This window comes from Triturus cristatus, chromosome 9 (assembly GCF_964204655.1).
Source record: "Triturus cristatus chromosome 9, aTriCri1.1, whole genome shotgun sequence".
In the NCBI taxonomy this organism is placed as follows: Eukaryota; Metazoa; Chordata; class Amphibia; order Caudata; family Salamandridae; genus Triturus; species Triturus cristatus.
Genome location: NC_140592.1, coordinates 353782238 through 353805358, shown reverse-complemented (window position 1 = coordinate 353805358; position 23121 = coordinate 353782238). Strand labels below are relative to the sequence as shown.

At 37.6% G+C, this 23121-nt stretch overlaps 1 protein-coding gene across 3 annotated transcripts in view; it reads left to right on the top strand.

The window, feature by feature from the left end:
* The window catches only part of DOCK3 (dedicator of cytokinesis 3), a 1365978-nt gene that overhangs the window by 1106138 nt on the left and 236719 nt on the right, over positions 1 to 23121 (top strand). For 2 of the 3 annotated variants that reach the window (XM_085625128.1, XM_085625127.1), the window contains exon 26: positions 17512 to 17658. In XM_085625128.1, coding sequence (XP_085481254.1) covers positions 17512 to 17658 — 147 coding nt within the window. The remainder of the gene's footprint in view (positions 1 to 17511; positions 17659 to 23121) is intronic. The other variant, XM_085625129.1, reaches the window with a different exon arrangement.

Genomic DNA, 23121 nt, shown 5'->3' with positions numbered 1-23121 from the left:
AGAAATTTCGTTTTGGCACTAATGTGAAAACATGACTCTGTGTGCATAGAAGAATTATAGGCAGAGATTTATTGCGTCTTGCTCTGGTGATTTCACAGTTGCAGTAGATGGAAAGGGGGAGCGAATTTTTGGGGGAAGAAGCAGAGGCTTAGCACACACGCATGTCTTTGCCGTGTATAGTCATGCACAGTATTTACAAGCCAGTGGGGTTTTCAGGTTTAAGTCTGTAATGCAAATACATTCAGCATCACTAAGGCTGGTTGCCCCTGCTGGAGTGTAGGCAGTCACAGAGAATACACACGGTGGTGGTCTGAAAAAAAAACAGCTTGGAAATGTGCATTTAAATAAAATTAAAAAAAAGGTTTCAGAATGTGTCAGTCTGTAAAAGTGATTTCAAATTGTAAAAAGAGATTTTCACTTGGCCCGAAAAAAAAAGAGCAGTAAGTGTGCTTTCAAATTGGCAAAGAAATTTCGTTTTGGCACTAATGTGAAAACATGACTCTGTGTGCATAGAAGAATTATAGGCAGAGATTTATTGCGTCTTGCTCTGGTGATTTCACAGTTGCAGTAGATGGAAAAGAGGAGCGAATTTTTGGGGGAAGAAGCAGAGGCTTAGCACACACCCATGTCCTTGCCGTGTATAGTCATGCACAGTATTTACAAGCCAGTGGGGTTTTCAGGTTTAAGTCTGTAATGCAAATACATTCAGCATCACTAAGGCTGGTTGCCCCTGCTGGAGTGTAGGCAGTCACAGAGAATACACACGGTGGTGGTCTGAAAAAAAAACAGCTTGGAAATGTGCATTTAAATAAATTTAAAAAAAAGGTTTCAGAATGTGTCAGTCTGTAAAAGTGATTTCAAATTGTAAAAAGAGATTTTCACTTGGCCCGAAAAAAAAAGAGCAGTAAGTGTGCTTTCCAATTGGCAAAGAAATTTCGTTTTGGCACTAATGTGAAAACATGACTCTGTGTGCATAGAAGAATTATAGGCAGAGATTTATTGCGTCTTGCTCTGGTGATTTCACAGTTGCAGTAGATGGAAAGGGGGAGCGAATTTTTGGGGGAAGAAGCAGAGGCTTAGCACACACCCATGTGCTTGCCATGTATAGTCATGCACAGTAATTAGAAGCGAGTGGGGTTTTCAGGTTTAAGTCTGTAATGCAAATACATTCAGCATCACTAAGGCTGGTTGCCCCTGCTGGAGTGTAGGCAGTCACAGAGAATACACACGGTGGTGGTCTGGAAAAAAAACAGCTTGGACATGTGCATTTAAATAAATTTAAAAAAAAGGTTTCAGAATGTGTCAGTCTGTAAAAGTGATTTCAAATTGTAAAAAGAGATTTTCACTTGGCCCGAAAAAAAAAGAGCAGTAAGTGTGCTTTCAAATTGGCAAAGAAATTTCGTTTTGGCACTAATGTGAAAACATGACTCTGTGTGCATAGAAGAATTATAGGCAGAGATTTATTGCGTCTTGCTCTGGTGATTTCACAGTTGCAGTAGATGGAAAGGGGGAGCGAATTTTTGGTGGAAGAAGCAGAGGCTTAGCACACACCCATGTGCTTGCCATGTATAGTCATGCACAGTAATTAGAAGCGAGTGGGGTTTTCAGGTTTAAGTCTGTAATGCAAATACATTCAGCATCACTAAGGCTGGTTGCCCCTGCTGGAGTGTAGGCAGTCACAGAGAATACACACGGTGGTGGTCTGAAAAAAAAACAGCTTGGACATGTGCATTTAAATAAATTTAAAAAAAAGGTTTCAGAATGTGTCAGTCTGTAAAAGTGATTTCAAATTGTAAAAAGAGATTTTCACTTGGCCCGAAAAAAAAAGAGCAGTAAGTGTGCTTTCAAATTGGCAAAGAAATTTCGTTTTGGCACTAATGTGAAAACATGACTCTGTGTGCATAGAAGAATTATAGGCAGAGATTTATTGCGTCTTGCTCTGGTGATTTCACAGTTGCAGTAGATGGAAAGGGGGAGCGAATTTTTGGTGGAAGAAGCAGAGGCTTAGCACACACCCATGTGCTTGCCATGTATAGTCATGCACAGTAATTAGAAGCGAGTGGGGTTTTCAGGTTTAAGTCTGTAATGCAAATACATTCAGCATCACTAAGGCTGGTTGCCCCTGCTGGAGTGTAGGCAGTCACAGAGAATACACACGGTGGTGGTCTGAAAAAAAAACAGCTTGGACATGTGCATTTAAATAAATTTAAAAAAAAGGTTTCAGAATGTGTCAGTCTGTAAAAGTGATTTCAAATTGTAAAAAGAGATTTTCACTTGGCCCGAAAAAAAAAGAGCAGTAAGTGTGCTTTCAAATTGGCAAAGAAATTTCGTTTTGGCACTAATGTGAAAACATGACTCTGTGTGCATAGAAGAATTATAGGCAGAGATTTATTGCGTCTTGCTCTGGTGATTTCACAGTTGCAGTAGATGGAAAGGGGGAGCGAATTTTTGGGGGAAGAAGCAGAGGCTTAGCACACACCCATGTGCTTGCCATGTATAGTCATGCACAGTAATTAGAAGCGAGTGGGGTTTTCAGGTTTAAGTCTGTAATGCAAATACATTCAGCATCACTAAAGCTGGTTGCCCCTGCTGGAGTGTAGGCAGTCACAGAGAATACACACGGTGGTGGTCTGAAAAAAAAACAGCTTGGACATGTGCATTTAAATAAATTTAAAAAAAAGGTTTCAGAATGTGTCAGTCTGTAAAAGTGATTTCAAATTGTAAAAAGAGATTTTCACTTGGCCCGAAAAAAAAAGAGCAGTAAGTGTGCTTTCAAATTGGCAAAGAAATTTCGTTTTGGCACTAATGTGAAAACATGACTCTGTGTGCATAGAAGAATTATAGGCAGAGATTTATTGCGTCTTGCTCTGGTGATTTCACAGTTGCAGTAGATGGAAAGGGGGAGCGAATTTTTGGTGGAAGAAGCAGAGGCTTAGCACACACCCATGTGCTTGCCATGTATAGTCATGCACAGTAATTAGAAGCGAGTGGGGTTTTCAGGTTTAAGTCTGTAATGCAAATACATTCAGCATCACTAAGGCTGGTTGCCCCTGCTGGAGTGTAGGCAGTCACAGAGAATACACACGGTGGTGGTCTGAAAAAAAAACAGCTTGGACATGTGCATTTAAATAAATTTAAAAAAAAGGTTTCAGAATGTGTCAGTCTGTAAAAGTGATTTCAAATTGTAAAAAGAGATTTTCACTTGGCCCGAAAAAAAAAGAGCAGTAAGTGTGCTTTCAAATTGGCAAAGAAATTTCGTTTTGGCACTAATGTGAAAACATGACTCTGTGTGCATAGAAGAATTATAGGCAGAGATTTATTGCGTCTTGCTCTGGTGATTTCACAGTTGCAGTAGATGGAAAGGGGGAGCGAATTTTTGGGGGAAGAAGCAGAGGCTTAGCACACACCCATGTGCTTGCCATGTATAGTCATGCACAGTAATTAGAAGCGAGTGGGGTTTTCAGGTTTAAGTCTGTAATGCAAATACATTCAGCATCACTAAAGCTGGTTGCCCCTGCTGGAGTGTAGGCAGTCACAGAGAATACACACGGTGGTGGTCTGAAAAAAAAACAGCTTGGACATGTGCATTTAAATAAATTTAAAAAAAAGGTTTCAGAATGTGTCAGTCTGTAAAAGTGATTTCAAATTGTAAAAAGAGATTTTCACTTGGCCCGAAAAAAAAAGAGCAGTAAGTGTGCTTTCAAATTGGCAAAGAAATTTCGTTTTGGCACTAATGTGAAAACATGACTCTGTGTGCATAGAAGAATTATAGGCAGAGATTTATTGCGTCTTGCTCTGGTGATTTCACAGTTGCAGTAGATGGAAAGGGGGAGCGAATTTTTGGGGGAAGAAGCAGAGGCTTAGCACACACCCATGTGCTTGCCATGTATAGTCATGCACAGTAATTAGAAGCGAGTGGGGTTTTCAGGTTTAAGTCTGTAATGCAAATACATTCAGCATCACTAAGGCTGGTTGCCCCTGCTGGAGTGTAGGCAGTCACAGAGAATACACACGGTGGTGGTCTGAAAAAACAGCTTGGTTTCATAATGTGACAGTTTGTAAAAGAGATTTTCACTTGCCCAAAAAAAAGAGCAGTTTGTGTGCATTCAAATTGGCAAAGAAATTTCGTTTTGTGACTATTGTGAAAAGAAATGTAGTAATATATTTAAATACAATAAAGGATTTTTTTTTTAGTTTTTTTCAGGTATTACTGAAGAACAGTGAACAAAATTTAAGATGCCTACAAAATCTCGAGTTCAAAAAACGCTAAAAAAAAAACTATATTTGAAGACAACTGGAGGACCAAAGTTAGTAGAAGATGCTGATGTTGGGAAAAAGAAAAAATCTTCTGGTAAGCAAAAAAAACAATTTCTAAACAAAATATTCAAAACAAAGAAAAATGTACAAAATGTCTGTTCTCGGAAAAATGTAACAAAACATAGAGAACAGCAAAAAAATGAGAATTTAGTTAATGCAAATATACCTTCTGCAATTGAAAAGTTTAACATAAACAGAAAACCAGCATTTAAAGAGATACGTAGAAAAATGTTTCAGAGAAGAGTTATGTCCAATTTGATAAAGGATATAAAGAAATATAAGCAAAAGGCTAAATATTACAAGAGAAAAAAAGAAATTGAAGCCATTGCAGCAAAAGCATTAGAATTAAAAAGGAAACTATTCATATTAATTTTGAATAGGATGCGTACATTAGATAAAATGGTTAATGTACTGAAATCACAAAGCAAAAGCAAAAGAGTAGTGAACAGAACAAACTTTTGTAAAGTGTTTTTAGGAAAGTGGATGCATAGTTCAAGTAGTGAACCTTTTTTTAATGAAGAGAGCTATTTTCAAAGTAATAGTTTGCTGCATGCAGTTGACACCAGAGGTCGTTCATACGAAGTAAAAAATGGTTGCATAATGGAGAAGGAGATAATGGTTCCAAGAGATGAGGTACAAGTGATGGCAGATGAGGCAATGGGGAGACGTCCTAAAGCCCCAGTGTACACTTGGAATTGTAGTAGTATTTGCACTGTGCGTCAGGAATCTATTGACAGATTTCGAGAGTTTCTAAGAGAATATAGTAAAAAAAGTGTAAAACAAAAGATTAAGGTGCTTCAAAGTCTGGATCCATGCAGAGTGAGAGAGAATACTGGTTTGCAGGGTCATTCTCTTGCTTGTCTATCTAGAAAAGTGTGCAATAGTGTTTTCCATCATTTTAGGATGCTGGCTGTTCATCATACTGAAATGAGAAAGTTTGTGAGACGGTTGTATTTTGCCAAAAGTCCAGCAATAAAGTTAAATGAATTGAATAGGGCTCTGTTCCGAGGAACGGTATCAGATGTAGAGAAGGTTGTTGATGAAATTCAGTTTTGTTACTTTGGTCCTGAACAAAACAGTGCAGAGAAGGACACAGTAAATGAGGCAGAAGTGGAAGAGAATGTAGAACCTTGTGTAAGTAAGACATTTAATGATCACATAACAAAATTTGCAATAATCTCTAATGAAAGACCAAATGTTACTTGTATTTGTTGCCGCAGAACTCATTATAGAAAACAAACTAGGAATGTTGATCTCTACAGAAAGAGTGAAAATGAAGATAATTATAAGTGGATGGATTTTGCCACATATATATTTCTTGAAAATTGTTTTGAATTGGGTGAAGATCAGCGTATTTGTAAATACTGCTACAACAAGTTAGAGGAAAATAGAATGCCGACCAGAGCTGTACATAATAATTTAGAATTGGATGCTATTCCTGCTGAACTTTCTGAATTAAATACATATGAGTCTATACTCATTCAATGTGTTCATCCGTTCCAGACCATAGTACGTATGGAGCCCAAAACTGGTAAATTACCTCCTTCAGATTTACTGAGAGGTTTAAAAGGTAGAGTGGTGTATTTGCCCTTGGATTTGAAAAAAAATATGGAAACTATTGATGCGGATACTTTGGAAACTGAACCATTAATTATTCTGGTTAATGGTGTACCTACAAAGAATAAGAAGATTTGGCAGGAGCTGGTAGATGTGCGGAAAGTACAAAGAGCAAATTTGTATTTGAAAAAAAATAACAAATGGTATGAATCAATTTATATAGAAGAAGAAGAAGAAGAAGAAGATTTACAAGGAGACACAGAAACACCAACTGGACAAATTGAAAAAGTGGACAAGTCAAAGGAAGAAGAAATTTATGAACATTTTAGCATACATCCTCTCCATTCGAAAGAAGTTATGGGAGACAATATTGATCTCTTTCAGATGAAGAAAGCAAAAGGAAATCCCGTGAGTGTATGGGAGGAGAGCTTGGAAGCTCGATGTTTTCCCCAGCTGTTTCCTAAAGGAAAAGGAGGACGATACGATGAACGTCCAGAACAGATTCCAGCTTCAGAGTATTGAACTACAAGACTATATGCTGAAGATCCCAGATTTCGACAAAGTATTCCTTATTTGTTCCATCTTTTATTTGAAAGCGACTTGTCTGCACTGTCTTATGCAGTAAATCACATTTTAAAAAGTGGAGTACATTTACAAAATGTGTCTGCTAAGGATTTTATGGAGAAAGTGCAGCACCGAGATGATCATTTGGAAACACAACTGATCAATCTGATGGCTTGTCAGCGTGGGACAAATGAATATTGGTACCGACGCCATGGTGAACTAAAATGCATGTTACGCAATTTAGGAACACCAACATGGTTCCTTACCCTAAGCTGTGCCGAGTACGCTTGGGATGATTTACTGGATTTTCTACGAGAGGCCAATTCAAACATTAAAAACATCGAATACAAGACAGCAGGAGAACTGTGCTCATTGGATCCGGTTAATGTTTGCAGATATTTCAATCATAGATTTGAGGCTATGATGTCCTTCATCTGCAATAAAAAAAATCCACCTCTTGGAGAAGTAGTGGATTTCTTTTGGAGAAAAGAGTACCAGGCAAGAGGTGCTCCTCATATTCATATGCTGCTGTGGATCAAGGATGCCCCAAAGTTTGGAACTGATACTGATGAAGCAGTGTTATCTTACATTGAAGAATATGCAACATGTGCTATACCTAAAAGCACAGAAGAGAACAAGTTAAAGGAGCAAGTTCTACGTTTCCAAAGTCATCGGTGTGGAAAATACTGTCGACGGAAATACAAGAGCAAAGAAAAATACTACACTAAATGTCGATTTGGATTTCCTAGACCTGTTCTTACAAATGGAAGAGTCAACAGTTTTATGTCAGCTGTGAGACATACTATCACAAGAAAATCACCTAAGAATACCTACAACCTTAAAAGAAAAGAAGAATCAAAAAATATAAATGACTACAACCCAGTCATTTTATCCATGTGGAACGCTAACATGGATATACAGTATGTTGCTGACAATTCCATTGCTGTTGCTCGATATGTAACGTCTTACATTACGAAATCAGAAAAAACAGAATTGAAGGAAATGTGGGAAGAGATTTCTCACGAGAAGACTGTCAGTAAGAAGCTGTACAGTTTCAGTTTGAAGATGTTATCGCATCGAGAAATTGGATCCTACGAATGTTCAGATAGGTTATCTTCTGCAAGTCTCTACTCGAAGTCAAGAAGAATAATTTGGGCAAGTTTAGGCCTTGCAGCAATGAGAAATCGGGTACTGAAATCTGTTGGAGAAATTGAATATTTGGCTGAGAATGACCCAGAAAGTACAGACATATTGAAAACAAACATGTTGGACACATATTATCCCAAAAGAAGTCATCATCTGGAGAACATGTGTCTCTATGAAGTGTTACAGAACTACATTTATTCACGGAAAGCTGCAGAAGACATCAACAGTGGAAAATATAAAGTTGTTGGTGAAGAAGGATGTTTGGTGAAGCAAACCAAAGGAAGTTTGATAAATCACCGGAAGCTGAGTTGCGACACTACCGACAAGAAAGAATTTTACTACTTGGCTCTTTTACAGTTGTTTAAACCATGGCGTACAGAGGATGAACTACTGGGAGAATTCCAGAGCTATGAAGATTCTTTTAATGCTTGCAAAGACAGCATACAATGCAGTACATTCTCAACTTATCTGCAAATGTTAAATGAAGAAATTGAACAGGAAACTACAATTGCAGCAGAAATAGCTAGAGACAGTTCTCAGGACAGCCAAAGTTCAGGAACACACAGTCAAGATCCCCTAGGACAACCAATCGTTGAAAATGAAGCATCAATAGCCATGAATGAAGTGGAAACGGCTATGAATCAAGCTCAAGAAGAATTTATAGACTTAGAAAATTTGGAAAGACAACTGAATCAAGAGCAGCAACAAATTTATGAAGAGATCAAAAACAAAATTGATCACGGATTTCTACATATAAAAAAAGAGTGCTCATGCACATCATTTCATCCAATCAGGATGTATGTAAGCGGACAAGCTGGCACTGGAAAAAGTTTCCTAATTAAAGTCATCAGAAGCTACCTAAAGCAAAAAACGGATTCTACTTTGTCTTGTGTGGTTACTGCTCCAACTGGGTTAGCAGCATATAACATAAAAGGAATCACCTTACATCGTTTGCTAATGTTACCAGTGGAGCATGAGAACAAAATACAATTCAACAAGCTAACTGGAGAAGCATCCTTGGAAGTTTCACGAGTATTGAAGAAGATGCAAGTTCTCATTATTGATGAGGTGAGCATGGTATCAAACTTAATGCTTGCCTTTGTGCATTTAAGAATGCAGCAAATTTTGAAGACAGACTATGACGTGTTATTTGGTGGAAAACACGTCATAGTTTTTGGGGATCTTTTGCAACTTACTCCAGTTAAAGGACAACCAGTGTTTAATACTGTGACACATGAAGACACGAAGAAGTCATTGGGAAGCATTGGAAATACAAATATTTGGTCCTTCTTTGAGTACAAGGAACTTACAACTAATATGAGGCAAGCAAACGATGAAGAATATGGAAGTATTCTGAAAGATATCAGGATTGGACTACTCACAGAAGTTGGGAAAAAAGCATTACAGAGTCGGCTGCTACATAATTTATTTCCAAAGGAAGAAATAGTTGCAGAGAAAATATACAAGAATATTGCAGAAAACAAAAGTGTCATCTGTTTAATGCCAACTCTACGTGAATGCTCAATATTTAATGAGGAGCTTTTGAAATTGGAAAAGGAAGACATCAGGAAATTGGAAGCAGTGGACAAAATTGAGGATGGAAGAATTACTGTCACAGTAACAGGCAAACTGAAAAATAAATTGGACTCACTAGAGAAGAACATCTCCAAAACAGCAGGATTAGAAAAAAATCTATATGTTTGCATGAACTGTAGAGTGTTTTTAAGGAGAAATTTGGATGTTGAGAAAGGCTTAGTGAATGGAGCGATGGGAAGAGTTGTGGGTTTTATTAATTATCAGAAAAAAGATGGAATTGAATGTTTAAAAATAAAATTTGATCAGATAGAGGAAGTTAAAGACATTTGTCGTTGTTCAGTTCGTTTCATGCTTGTGAAAGACTTATATGTACGTAGGAAGCAGTTTCCGTTTTCACTAGCATATGCTGTAACTATCCACAAGTCTCAAGGATTGACTGTAGATTGTGCTTTTGTGAACATTGGTTCAACTGTGTTCAAAGAAGGTATGGCATATGTAGCTTTGTCACGAGTCAAAACATTATCAGGTTTATTCATGATAGACTTTGATGACTCAAAAGTTAGTGCTGATACAAACTGTGTAAAGGAGTATAATAGATTAAGAAGAAGCTATGCTCCTCATTTAGGTCAGTATCCTGTGTTGGAGAAACGTGTAGTTTCTCGTAAAAGGAGAAATGAGAATATCTGTAATGAGGATGTAGAGAAGAGGAAAAAAAAGAGGAGTGATGTAATTGCAAACAAAAAGAAAAAGGACAATGAAGAACAGGTTGTAGGATGTCATTTTGAAAATAGCTCTGGTGTCAACTGCTACGCTAATGTAGTGCTGAATGTTGCATTTTATCTGGAAAGTTTGCAAGAGCAGATAATAGTAAATCAGGGAAAAAGATTCTGTTCAGAGCTCAGTCTCCTTTTTCAAAAGCTGAGTAAAGATAAAACTCAAATAGAAAGTGCTACTGATATTAGAAAACTTTTAGATGTATGTTCAGGACGAACACAGTTTTCTCAAAATGAACAGCAAGATGCACACGAATTTTTGATGTATTTTCTTCAGGTAGTGGAAGAAGAAGGAGTTCCCATTGACATTTTTTTTGGTCTCTCTTATAAATGGGAACATAGTTGTGATAATTGTTATAATATATGTGGCTCTATTGTTGATAATGAAAGGTTTATTTATTTGTCATTGCCAGAGAGTAAAACAGTCACTTTTGCAAAATTAGTTAAAGATGCTAATCATAGCATGAAATGTGGTGAGTGTAATTCTGACATGTTATCAACATTAATTTTAAGGGAATACGGACAGTATGTAATTTTAATGATGCAACGATGTAGAGCTGATGGATCAAAATTGGATACTTTAATAAAGAAGTTTACAGGACAGCAATTATCAATTTCAGGAAAAACTTTTGTAACTGTTGCAATAATTTTCCATGATGGACCTACTGTTACTTCTGGACATTACACAGTTTATCTAAAATGTGAAAATGGCTGGACACTGTGTAATGATTCCCAATTGATTTTCAAACAACGTTTGCCTTTTGATTTAGCAAATTCCTATCTAATCTTCCTGAAACCTAAATTTTAGAGAGATTTGGCAAGATCTGGACAAAATAATTTTACCATTTTACTGGATTACCATTGCAATTTTGTAGAAAAAAGATTTTTAAAATTATCATTTGGCCTAAAGGAAAGATAACCAATTGTAATGTGGACTTTTTTAATTTTTAATGCAATTTTGAAAAACCAATAATTTAGAGATAATCGGTAACTTCTGCACATTTTAAATTTTGGAATGCTATTGGACTGCCATTGGAAATTTTTTCAAAAATGATTTAAAAAATTACTATTTGGCCATGTGGAAAAGTAAGCAATTCTATTGTGGACTAAATAAATTATTCAAAAAATTTTCGTGAACCAAAATGTTACAGAGAATTGGTGAGATCTGGACAGATTAAACTTTAGAATTTTAATGGTTTTCCCTTGGAAATTTATTCCAGGAAAAAAAAAAAAATACTATTTGGCCTAAAGGAAATGAAATCAGATGTATTTTGGAGTTATTTGAGATATAATATTGTGATTATACTTCTGAAACAAACATATCAGACGGTATTTTAAAGAAATAAGTATTGTTTTTAGATGATATTTTTTTAGAATAATATGCATTTCTGTAATGATAAGTTTAAGTGAGAAGAGATTCTGGGCTTTTTTAATACAATCTTTGAGATTGTTATTTTTTTTTGCCCGCTGTAAAATGATGAATGCAATTGCTTTCACAATTTATAGTGAAATGCAATATATTCTGAAAACAGCAAAAATAAGGCAAAAATATTTTTTGGTAAAAAATTTAAATATGTGTACTGTATTATAAAATGGTTTAAAAATATTAATACTTTTTTCTTTTTTTTCAGATCGATATAGAAAATTTTCGGAAACTACAACCATTTTAAAAACTATTTTTTAAAAAAACAAATGAATAAATATTTTTTTGAGTGAGTATGGTAAGTCAATAATAATAATTGTAGTCTCTCAAGGACCTTCTAATGTGATAAATGATTTTTAGTGTTTTTTTTTAAAAATAAAAAAAAAGGTACGCTTACCGTACGCGTACGGTAAAAAAAAAAAAAAAAAAGTTTTTAAAAACATATGTAAAAAAAAGATGAAAGATAAGGTTGGCTCTTAAAAGAACCGTTGTGTTCATGCAGGGACAGAGGAAAGAAAGATTGGGAATATTAGACGGTACGACAAGTGTGCTGATCTATTTTACTGTTCACCAGGGAAACACTGGTCTCCCTATAAGTAATTAGATCGTAACAAGTGGCGCACCGTACTTCAACCCTCGCAAACCGAGGGTTAATTTCCAGAGGGCCAGCAAAAGGAGATTCTCCCCCCACAGATGAAGGGCTCACCTGACCTGCAGAAGAAGGAGTCTGCCCTGCAGGTGATGGTCCAGGCTGAGCTGCTGTGGATGTACTGGCTCGTCTTTCTGAAGAGTTACCTCCAAAAAGATGACCATGTGTCCTTTTGTGTACATCCTTGAGGTGTCTGATCATGGTATGATTCCCAAAGGAATACTTCCTGTCAGGATTACCTCTAGAAAGTACACGCTGACACAGCCTGCAAGTAACTAAGGGTGCATTCACCTTTTGCTGGCCTTCTGGAAAAGTAAAATAATCCCAAACATAAGAAGGCTTTACTTTCCTCGCTCTCTGCCTCAAGACAGTGCTGCTGGTGCTAGCCTCACTCTCAGAAGGGCTCTGCTGTTCTGCCATCGTATCCCAAAGACAAACCAGCTCCTTCTTCCAAGGGATCACAAGCAGAAATGAGGGGAATGGGTGTGGTGTAGGAGAGTTCTAGAACTGAAAGTAGTTTCCACCAATCAAAAGTTGTGTTTCATGATCACATGACCTACCGTACGCTTACGGTACGCTTACGGTGCGCTTACGGCAAAAAGTACGCGTGCGCGTAAAAAAGACACGCGCTTGCGCGCATGCGCATAACAGTCACTCCCCGGCACTTCCGCGTAACGTGCGCGTGTTGCGTAAGCGCGCACGCGTCCCACGCGCAGTACGCGCGGCTACGCAAAGTACGTAACTATACACAAGCAGCGTAGATAGATTACGGACGTTGCGTAAACCGTACGCTTACCGTGAGCTTACGGTACGCGTACTATAAAAAAAAAAAAAAAAAAAAAATCTGGAAATAAATTTTACATGTTTATTTTAAAAAATATATATAAAAAAAATATTTAAGGATTTTAAAAATTTAAGCATAGTCTTTATAAAAGATAAGAAAATTAAATTAAAAATATGTTTGAAAAAAATGAAGAATAAAAAAAAAAAATAGCATTTAAAAAACCTTGCAAATTCACTGAAAAAACCATGGGTTTCACACACGTTATAGTTAGGAATTAGCATTTAAAAAACCTTGCAAATTCACTGAAAAAACCATGGGTTTCACACACGTTATAGTTAGGAATTAGCATTTAAAAAACCTTAGAAATTCACTGAAAAAACCATAGGTTTCACACACGTTATAGTTAGGAATTAGCATTTAAAAAACCTTAGAAATTCAGTGAAAAAACCATAGGTTTCACACATGTTATAGTTAGCTGGACATTTTACTCGTAAAAAACCAATGAAATTGCCCCGTTATAGTTAGTTCAGCTAACTATAACTCGCGCGCCCGCAATGCACTGCTGATGACGTCACATATTACATCACTCATGACATGGTCAGTGACATCACTCATGACATCACTGATGACATCTCAAATGACATCACTGATGACATCACTGATGACATCATCCTTGTGATAGAGTGGCAGACCTCCTCTCACCTTAATATAAGCTTTGATACACACATTCAAAAATAGAGACTAAAAATTTCAAAAAAATGGACATACCAATACCAGTTACAACAACCTCTTCAGTAATTCTAAGATCCACATACACATCCACTCATTCACCAACAGTCCTATACAGTCACTCATACATGTACTCACTCATCATATGTACTCATACATCTATACATCCTGTTACACAATGCCACTCATCCATAGAGTTACTCACACACATAGTCACTCATGCTAATAAAGAATAAAACATACATTTACTTGCATATACAGTAATACACACACCACCATACTTACTTCTACGGAAACTTACACATACTTAGTCTTTTAAACAATCACTTACAGAAACACATACTTATTCATACAGGAACTCTTTCAATCTCTCCCTCTCACATATACTCACATATATACACCAATAGTCACATATACTAGTTTAAAACATATGTAGTTACTCCTGAAGACACTATTGAGACAGTCATTCACTCACTAACACACCCATACACACACTCATCCACCCATACAGTCCTGCACACATACTGTCTTCAACACATACAAACAGTGAGTCACTCATTCACGCATCTATGCACTACGTAATACCCCCCACCGTACCATACAGACACTCAGACTGATACTCAAAAAAACAACTAATAACCTATATAGACACCCATGTAGCTACTCACCAACCCATGCAGCCACTTATACACAAAGTGAGAGATACACTTAATCAGTCAGTTACACAATCAATTTTTCAAAAACAAATCATCCATTTAGACACTTATATACCCATTTATTCTTCCATCGACCTTGAGATATACATATATAAAACATATTTAATTTTCAGAAAAACACACATTCACTGGATGATGTCATCAGTGATGTCATCAGTGATGTCATTTGAGATGTCATCAGTGATGTCATGAGTGATGTCACTGACCATGTCATGAGTGATGTAATATGTGACGTCATCAGCAGTGCATTGCGGGCGCGCGAGTTATAGTTAGCTGAACTAACTATAACGGGGCAATTTCATTGGTTTTTTACGAGTAAAATGTCCAGCTAACTATAACATGTGTGAAACCTATGGTTTTTTCACTGAATTTCTAAGGTTTTTTAAATGCTAATTCCTAACTATAACGTGTGTGAAACCCATGGTTTTTTCAGTGAATATACATATACGTATATATAGTTGTTATATTGGTATATATATAAACATTAGAATTTGAAATATAGAGTATGATTTATATGTTTTAAATAGTTTTGTATTATATATGTGCATAGAAATATACACACATTCATATATATGTCAATGTATTCTTAAATTTGTTGTAAATTTAGGGTCTTATTACGAGTTAGGAGGTACGAGCGCCGTAGGACCGCAACTTCTAGAAGACCACAGTGCCTGTGGCCTTCCCACCACCGTATTACAAGTTTCCCGATGGGCCAGCGGTGTGAATGCAGCGGTCTTGTGACCTGTGTGTACATTCCAACTGAAAATGTTTTGAATGCACACATATACATGATATATGTGGAAAAATACCACCTACCTATTGCCAGAGTCCGACCCATATGTGGGCAGTCCCGGTAATGGATATATAGTAAAAAAACACTTACCTGTATTTCGCCTCGGGGTGAAGATGCTCCTGTGTATGGAGGAGTTGGAGAAAGAGATCCAGATCGAAATCTGTTAGGAGGAACTGGCAAGGGGTGAGTATGCACCCCAAATCCTTTGTTTCTGCTGACCTTTAGGCGGCGGTCCGACCGCTGCGGTCAGCTCATCGAGAAGTCAACTCGTAATACTGACGCTATGTTGCACCTCTGCACCTCTGTACCTCCCAATGGAGGCTGCCTTCCCCTGACAATGACCCTGGCAGTCAGATGTGTGTTGGTGGTGCCGGCAGTCTTCCCAAAGCCAATCTGCCCTACTTGTAATACGGTGGACAGCTCACCGCCATCAGGCCCCCACCGCATGGACCGATAAACTTGTAATAAGGCACTTAGTACTTTTGGCAAGTCACCAGTTCTGGCCATTTCTGAGTGCAGCTTTACTACAAAGTGTAGACTTACATGCCCCCATCTCCTGAACCCAGTACCTACATCTAAATTTATGAGTGTAAAATTACAACTAATACATTTTTACTGATAGGCTAATGTCTCCACCACCGAGTCTGAGATCTACCTATTGTATTGTATAGGAAAATTTCCAACATTTTATTCAACTTTAAAGAAAATTATTAAAAAGATTTTATGTTGAAGATCAATGATCTAAATTAATTTTTTTATATTTATTTCATATGTAGAACAAAGTAACACAAATGCTACAGCACTAGTAATGTACAAATAAATATTTAATACATTCGAATATATTACATTTACATTATTTTTTAAATATAAAGTTTTTTAAAAATTCAAACTAAATTTAAATGTTTATATTTATCTATCATGTACAAAAATATTACAAGTTGTGTGCAAAATTTATTTAAATGCATCTAATTATTTCCTAAAAACTAATTAGTAATTAAAACAAAAATCTGTTACATATATTTTTTAATTAGAAATGGTTAATAAACTATTTTGTATTAAAATAATATGTATTTTTTAGTTCTATATAACTTTTAACATTACATTATTATATATAATTTTTCAAAGTCATAATACATTCATTTATTGTGACATTATTTCATATGGTTGATTGTCTCCATTATTTTCTGTTGGAGGGTGTGGCAGTACCTGTAGTTGGTAATGTAAGATGCTGCTACATTTCCAAGTGTTTTGGGACATTTTTGGCAGTAGTAAGTGCAGTTTGTAAATTACAATGGGTTGTTTCTTGTGCTGCTGAGTTCTGAGTCTCTGCTAACAACACCTAGCATGAGTAATCATTTGACTGCTCTGTTCCCAGACTAGAGGTCAGCAGTACAGGGGTTCTGGGACACCAGAAGTGAAAGACCCCGGTTGTTACATTTGTGGCACTGTGCTTTCTGACTGTCCTAGAACCCTCCAACACAGATTTCTAATAGCTAGCATCAAAACCTTCAGCTGAGGCTGGTTACTATAATGTACTTCTGTATTTTGTTAGGAGTTTGCAGAAGGAGAGGAATGTGGGTATTCTTAAAACAGTAAAACATTCGACAGCTGCGTGCAAGTAAAAGAAGCAAGTAAAAGAAGCATAAACAACTTCCAGTTTAAAAAGGAAACATGGACTTCTCAAAGGATTATGTAAAGAGAGTGCATTCATGTTCTAGGTTAGGTGAGCACATTTTTTAAGGAGGAAGGACATTTTACCACCCACCCTATTTAGAAGGAACCCCACACCCTGGAAGAGAACTCTCAAGGCATGGGGGTGATTCGGTTTTTGTGTTTATTAAGCAAGTTCCGGCTTGGGAGTTTGTTTTTTAAAAAGAAAATGAAAACGTTTGGTGGATAGCCATCAAAACAGATGGTGGCCATCCACCAAACGTTTTATACATTGAAAGGGACCGATGTGATGGTAGTCCATCAGGGTAGCTGAGGTAATGTCCTCTGCTTCACTGATGGACTCTACTCCATCCATCAAACCTTAAATCATGCCCATAGACTTCTTCTGGAAATATTCCAGTACAGATTAGGAACATTTACATGGCTCTTCCTGACTTACTGTTTGTAGAGAGAGCACCCAGAGAGGGTGGAGCTGGATTTAGCAATGATGACAAATGGAAAAGTAGCTTCTACCTAGTAAAGGATGAGAAGGCCCCAAGGTGAGAGGAGAGAGCAAATGCATGCACGGAATGACCTGAGAGAAGTGAGCATAAGTGAGCATAGAAGATAGTGAGGGAGGGAAGCAGAGGTGAGCTCAGCAGACAGTGACAGAAGAGAGCACAGGTGAGCACAGACGATGGTTTTATAAGAGAATTCAGATGAGACACTGAACAGAGTGAGATGAAAGTACAGAAGATGGTGAATGAAGAAACCAGTGGAAATTTGCTGAAGGAGAGTGTTCTCTAAGATGGCAGTGTTTATCCTGAGTGAGTTTTTTGTAGTATGTAATAGGCTGATTTCTGTCTCTTTCTAGGAGGTGGATGTTGGGGAGGAGGTGGAGATGATGGTGGAGAGCCTCCTGGATGTGCTGCTGCAAACCCTCCTCACCATCCTGAGTAAATCTCAATCGCAGGAGGCGGTAAGAGGACAGCGGTGCCCGCAGTGCACAGCCGAAATCACTGTTAGTAGTAACTAACATCAGGTTCTATTTCCTGCTTTCTAACCCCTAAACCCTATTTCCATCACCATTACTACATACACCATATTATGCATGAAAAGTAGGGCAGCCTGCCTGCCTCATCTTCTATATCGTCCTTGTTAGGAATTCATTAATATTGCTGGAACATAGCAGAAAGGTACCAACCCCTACATCTCAGGTGGAGATCGCAGGTGTAGGAGCATTTGGAAAACAAGCTATCTAATAACAGTGTTGGTTATTTCTTTTGATAAATGAGGCAGCCTGATTGAATGGTGTTTGTAACATGCTGAAGCTGTGGAACTTGAGCCCACTTGCGTGACATTGCTTGTTTTTGAAGTTGAACACAGTCATAACCTTGCAAGAGTGACCCTCAGAAGTATGAGAGGAACTTGTATAAATGTTTTAAGTTATTGAGTTTAAAACCTGAAACAATCCAATTACTAAGTAAAATCTTAGTAAGATACATTTCACCACCATCAACAATATAACAAGACTTAGAAAGTGACATGTGTGATCCAACTCCATAAATTATGGAGAGGGAATTGTATCTGATATTGATTCATTGATAGAAGCTCAGTTTACTATAAAACATCTCCCACTGAGATCACCTTCTTAACTATCATCGCCTGGTAGAAAGTGTGTAAGTAAAGAGCTTGAATATCTCCACACCTAGATTACCTGATGTCTCCTAATCAGGGAGCTTCATTTTCTGGACAGCACCCTTGCTGTCGCCAGCCATGTCAATGAGTTGGGCATAATATTTTCCTCTGATTATGCCATCATCCAGCGTCCCAAATCAGACCTCTAGCTTGACTTTCAAATTTAGTTAAACTTAAGTAGATAGATGTAAATATGACTGCTGATATCAGGGCCTTTGTTTAGCAAATGCATGAAGAAGCTATCAGAACATGGACATAATAGAACATGGAAAGTAGCTATTGGCGAGAGTTTGCAAGATTTAAAAATCTGCCTGTGCAAGGAAGCCCAAGCAGATATCTCATAAATAAATCCTTTTGTCACATGGCCCCATTGCAGTGTTGTACTTCGAAGTAGCGCTGAAGCCAGAGTCCCATCCCTTTGTTCTCTGCATCCTATTGATGCTTGTAGGATCTGTAGCAGTGTTTGCTGCTACCGTCTGCAGGCGAGATCAGGGGTGGTGCTGGGTCAATACAGGAGGAGTGCAGTTCTGTAGTAGACTAGTGGCACCAGTTCTCTCTAGTATTTACCCCTGATGGATAAGAGACCATTGTTCTACGCTGCTGTCTTGCTACACTGATTTCTAGTTGGTCACAACTCCTAACTCATGTTAGGGGCACTTGCCAAATTCCCATATGACCGCCTCCAATAATTCCAATGGGAAGCTCCTTATTGTTCACTTCTGAAAACCGGTAAACTCCTGCTACCTTTCCATTGTTTTTCAAAAACCTGTACATTTTTCTCTAATCTTTACCCTTCAGGCATTGTCCTGTTCACTACCTTCTCTCTTGTGGGACACTTATCAACCACTCTCTCTGATTTTATGCTCATTAATTAGTATTGCCTTTGCTGTTCCCTTTCATGAATTGACCAAGTCTCTGCGTAAGTGCTTCACCCTCACTGTCCTTGCTCCCTCTCTCCATTTTTGCACCTACAGCTTTATTATCTTTCTGTTACTGTTACTCTTCGGGTCTTATAAGTTATTTGTTCCTAAAATTACCTATTTATCTATTAATGTCAACATCCTTTCATATGGATCATAATTCATTTATTTTTGCTCTTCTTGTGACGAGAAACAAAGCCTTTTGTACAAATCAAGATGTTCTACTTGCCCACCATAAGTCTTTTTTTTGATCTTCTATCACAGTGTGTGAAACTCTTTGAGGATCGAGCACTCCTTCACTTTCCACCTCTCGTCATCGATTTGTGCATTCAGTTGAATAGATGCATTAACACATATATCACATTGTAGGGACAGTGTACACATTTAATGCATGAACTCGCTGTTGATTGAATTACTTTGCGTAGTGTGTTTCACGGTATCTCATTTTCTGTATCCAACATTAATTGTCAATATAATGGGATGCTGAACCTTTACTTGCTGCAACCATTGTTTCTATAACACCACCTTGATGGTGGCAAGCAAACATGTACTTTTAGTAATTCATCAAATGTTTCTGTGGGAGTCTATGCAGAGATCTTCCAAGTGTCTGAAGACAGAACATCCAAGGGGCAATAAATGAAGGCTTGCAGGTACCTAGTCAGGGAACAATTGCTACATCTGACGTCTAAGCATGATTGTTACCATGGAGTGTCAAGGAACTCTTCAGGGTGGCTAAGACTAAAACGTTTGAAATCAGTTTTACAACATAAACAGATGTGTCTCAGTTCACAGTTCAAATAACTTTATTCTATTCATATGAATCATAAAAGTGTTCCATACACACACAAAACAATTTGATAAACTTAAAAAAAACCTCCTATACAACAATTGGAGTGTATATATGTATTAATTCTCATTTTTTTTCTCTTTTTTATAAACAGGTTTTGATAATATACAGCATTTCATCAATGTAATTTCCTATCACAGTTCATACCATTTCCTAATTCACAACGCGGTTCTAATGTAGTTGAGCACAGTGCTACAGATTGCAGTAGTGGACAAAGATCGTACATAATTAAAACCCTCTTGATACGAACAAGGGCGTCTTTCCTTCAAGAGGGGCTTAATAAAGCGTGCTCTAATGTCTTTATAAAATGTGCAAAACAGCATAAAGTGCATTGTGCTTTGTTGGGCTAAATTATTACAAGGACAGGATGTCAGTCTCTCACACCAACTTGCCTGTTTAGGAAAAGCCACAAGAAAGTGCAATGTGCAAAGACGAAACCTAGTCATAAGGAAACGTGATTGTGTATGGATAGTAAAAGACAAGTAAAATTGTGGACGGCATATCGGCCCACCAGTAAATATATCAGTGTCACGGTTAGACGTTCTTATTTCATTGTAATATGCATTTTTTATGATTAGTTTCATATTAGATTGTATACCAACGGGATTGTCGTAGTAGATTCCCAAACCAATTTTATTAAAAGTGTTTCTAACATAGCAAAGCCAGGGGATAGACATGGCCTCTTCCGAATTCATACAATCTCTAATAATCGCCCTGGAGAATGATAATTCCTCCGAGGTCCACACCTTTCCCCAAAGGATCAATAGGGCAATGTTCATTCTATCTCTGACATAGTCCAAACCCACTTCAGACTGACAACATTTTGTGGGAGAACTGATGGGAATCATGAATAATCTTTTCAAGAATTTATTTTCTAAAATTTGTATTTGGCTCCTTTTGTCCAGCACATGACAAAAAGGGGACTGGCTGACCTCCTATGCTAGGGTAATCCAACTGCTGCTCTAGTAAAAATTTCTCCACACCATTTGTGTATAAAAGAAATAAAAAAGCCCTTTCGAACACCCTCAGTTGAGGCAATAGGCCTAGTCTTCTCGCCTCCGGGGCCATAACGAATAGAGACGGTGGTTAACGCATGCAGCCTGCGTAACAGGGTAATAAGGGCTTTCTCAAATACTATTTTCTCCATTAGTGTCCACAGCTTACCCCTGCTCACTGTATCAAAAGCGCTGGATAAGTCCATGAAGGCCAGGTGGATCGAACCCCCCTTGGTCTTCATGTACTTACCCATGGTTAAAGAAAGATTAAGACACTGTTTGTTCGTTCCCATTCCCTTCCTGAAACCGTATTGTGTCGGGGATATAAGACCAGCATCATTGGCCCACGATTCCAGGCGGGCAAGGATTACCCTCTCCAGGACTTTGCATGTAGCTTCAATTAAAGAAATAGGTCTGTAGCACACATGATCGTTCCTGCTGCCTTTCTTAGATATCGGTACCACCACTGCTTCTTTCCATGAGCTGGGGATGTGGTCCACTATTACTGATTTAAAAACATTTACCAACAATGGTGCCCATAATTGGAGATTACCTTTGAACAGATCCAGGGGCACCCTGTCAGGACCTGGGGCTTTTGAGGAGATGCCCTTGATCAATGCGTCTTCAACCTCACCAAGAGGGACAGATAAACTAAGTTGATTCGCAGTTTCAGAATTAATTATTATTTCATCTCTTTGATCTTGCGGTGATAAACATTATGGGTTAAATATATTTGAGAAATGCGATTCCCAAACTTCCCCTGTTATTGTCGATTCCATATTCCTTACATCATTGGAGAAAAGGGGACGATTTATAACTTCCCAAAAGCCCTTAGAGTCATTGATAGCGCTAGCTCTCTCAAGATCTTCCCAGGCAAGTCTTCTTAATTCAACTTTCCTAAAACCAATTACTTTTTTATAGGTTTGTCTCGCTATCCTAATTAGTTCCTTAACACGGGGGACTATGTGCAGGGCTTTTTAAGAGCTTTTTGTGCTCTGGAGCACTCAGCATTGAACCATCTAATTTCATGTGAATCCATTCTTATTGCTGTTCTTGTTAAATTATTGGCCACATCTTTACAGATCCCTTCAAAGCACTGTATAACAATCTCCGGGGTAGAACCATCGGAAAAACATGTCATAACTTGACTGAGATTAGATTTCACAATATCCTTCTCAAATTGTAGGGCATTTATTTTGCTCCATTTTAATCTCAGCCCCTGATTATGATTATATATGTTAATTGGCATACATCACTATTGCCCTTTGGAGCTGTAACATACAGACAAGCAACAAGAGGGTTATGATCACTAGTAGGGTTAGGTTCTACCGCAAAGCTGTCTACCAGGTGGGTAAATTTTTTAGATATCAGCATAAAATCGATAGTACTTGCCCTACCTCCTCCCAAAAAAGTAGGATATTGTATTGGTGGGGTACAAGCGAAAGTATCAACAAAACATAGTTCATCTACAACAATGATGGTATTTAACGCTTCACCTTGTGGAGAATGCTTAAAATAGGAAAGCTGTTGATTTTCGGTATCTAGAAGCCCACATACCGTTTGCGAACTATGCTGACACAAAGTACAGTGGAAATCGCCCACCCATATTATACATAAGTGAAAACATTTAACTGCAGCCTTATCAATTTCCTCTTTGAGGGTGTTAATTACCCCACAATTGTTCTGATCAAAAATATTTATAATACAAATAAATCAATAATATTTTAACATCAATCAGATTACAGATCAAAATGATCTGACACCAGGGATAGTCAACTATGTTCTCAATCTTTAAAGATCCATATTTAAGAGAGATCAGAGTCGCTAATCCTCCCTTCGCTCTCCCTGCAGTGGATGGAATTGCATGAACGTTGAATGAACGAAAACCATTTATAATAACGTCATCCCTGCTCTATGTTTACTGGGTACAAATGATATCAAATGTCTTAATATATTGTAGCCAAACCTCATCTGATAGCCTAGGACTAATACCCGCAATATTCCATGAGATAAGTCTCAGTAAG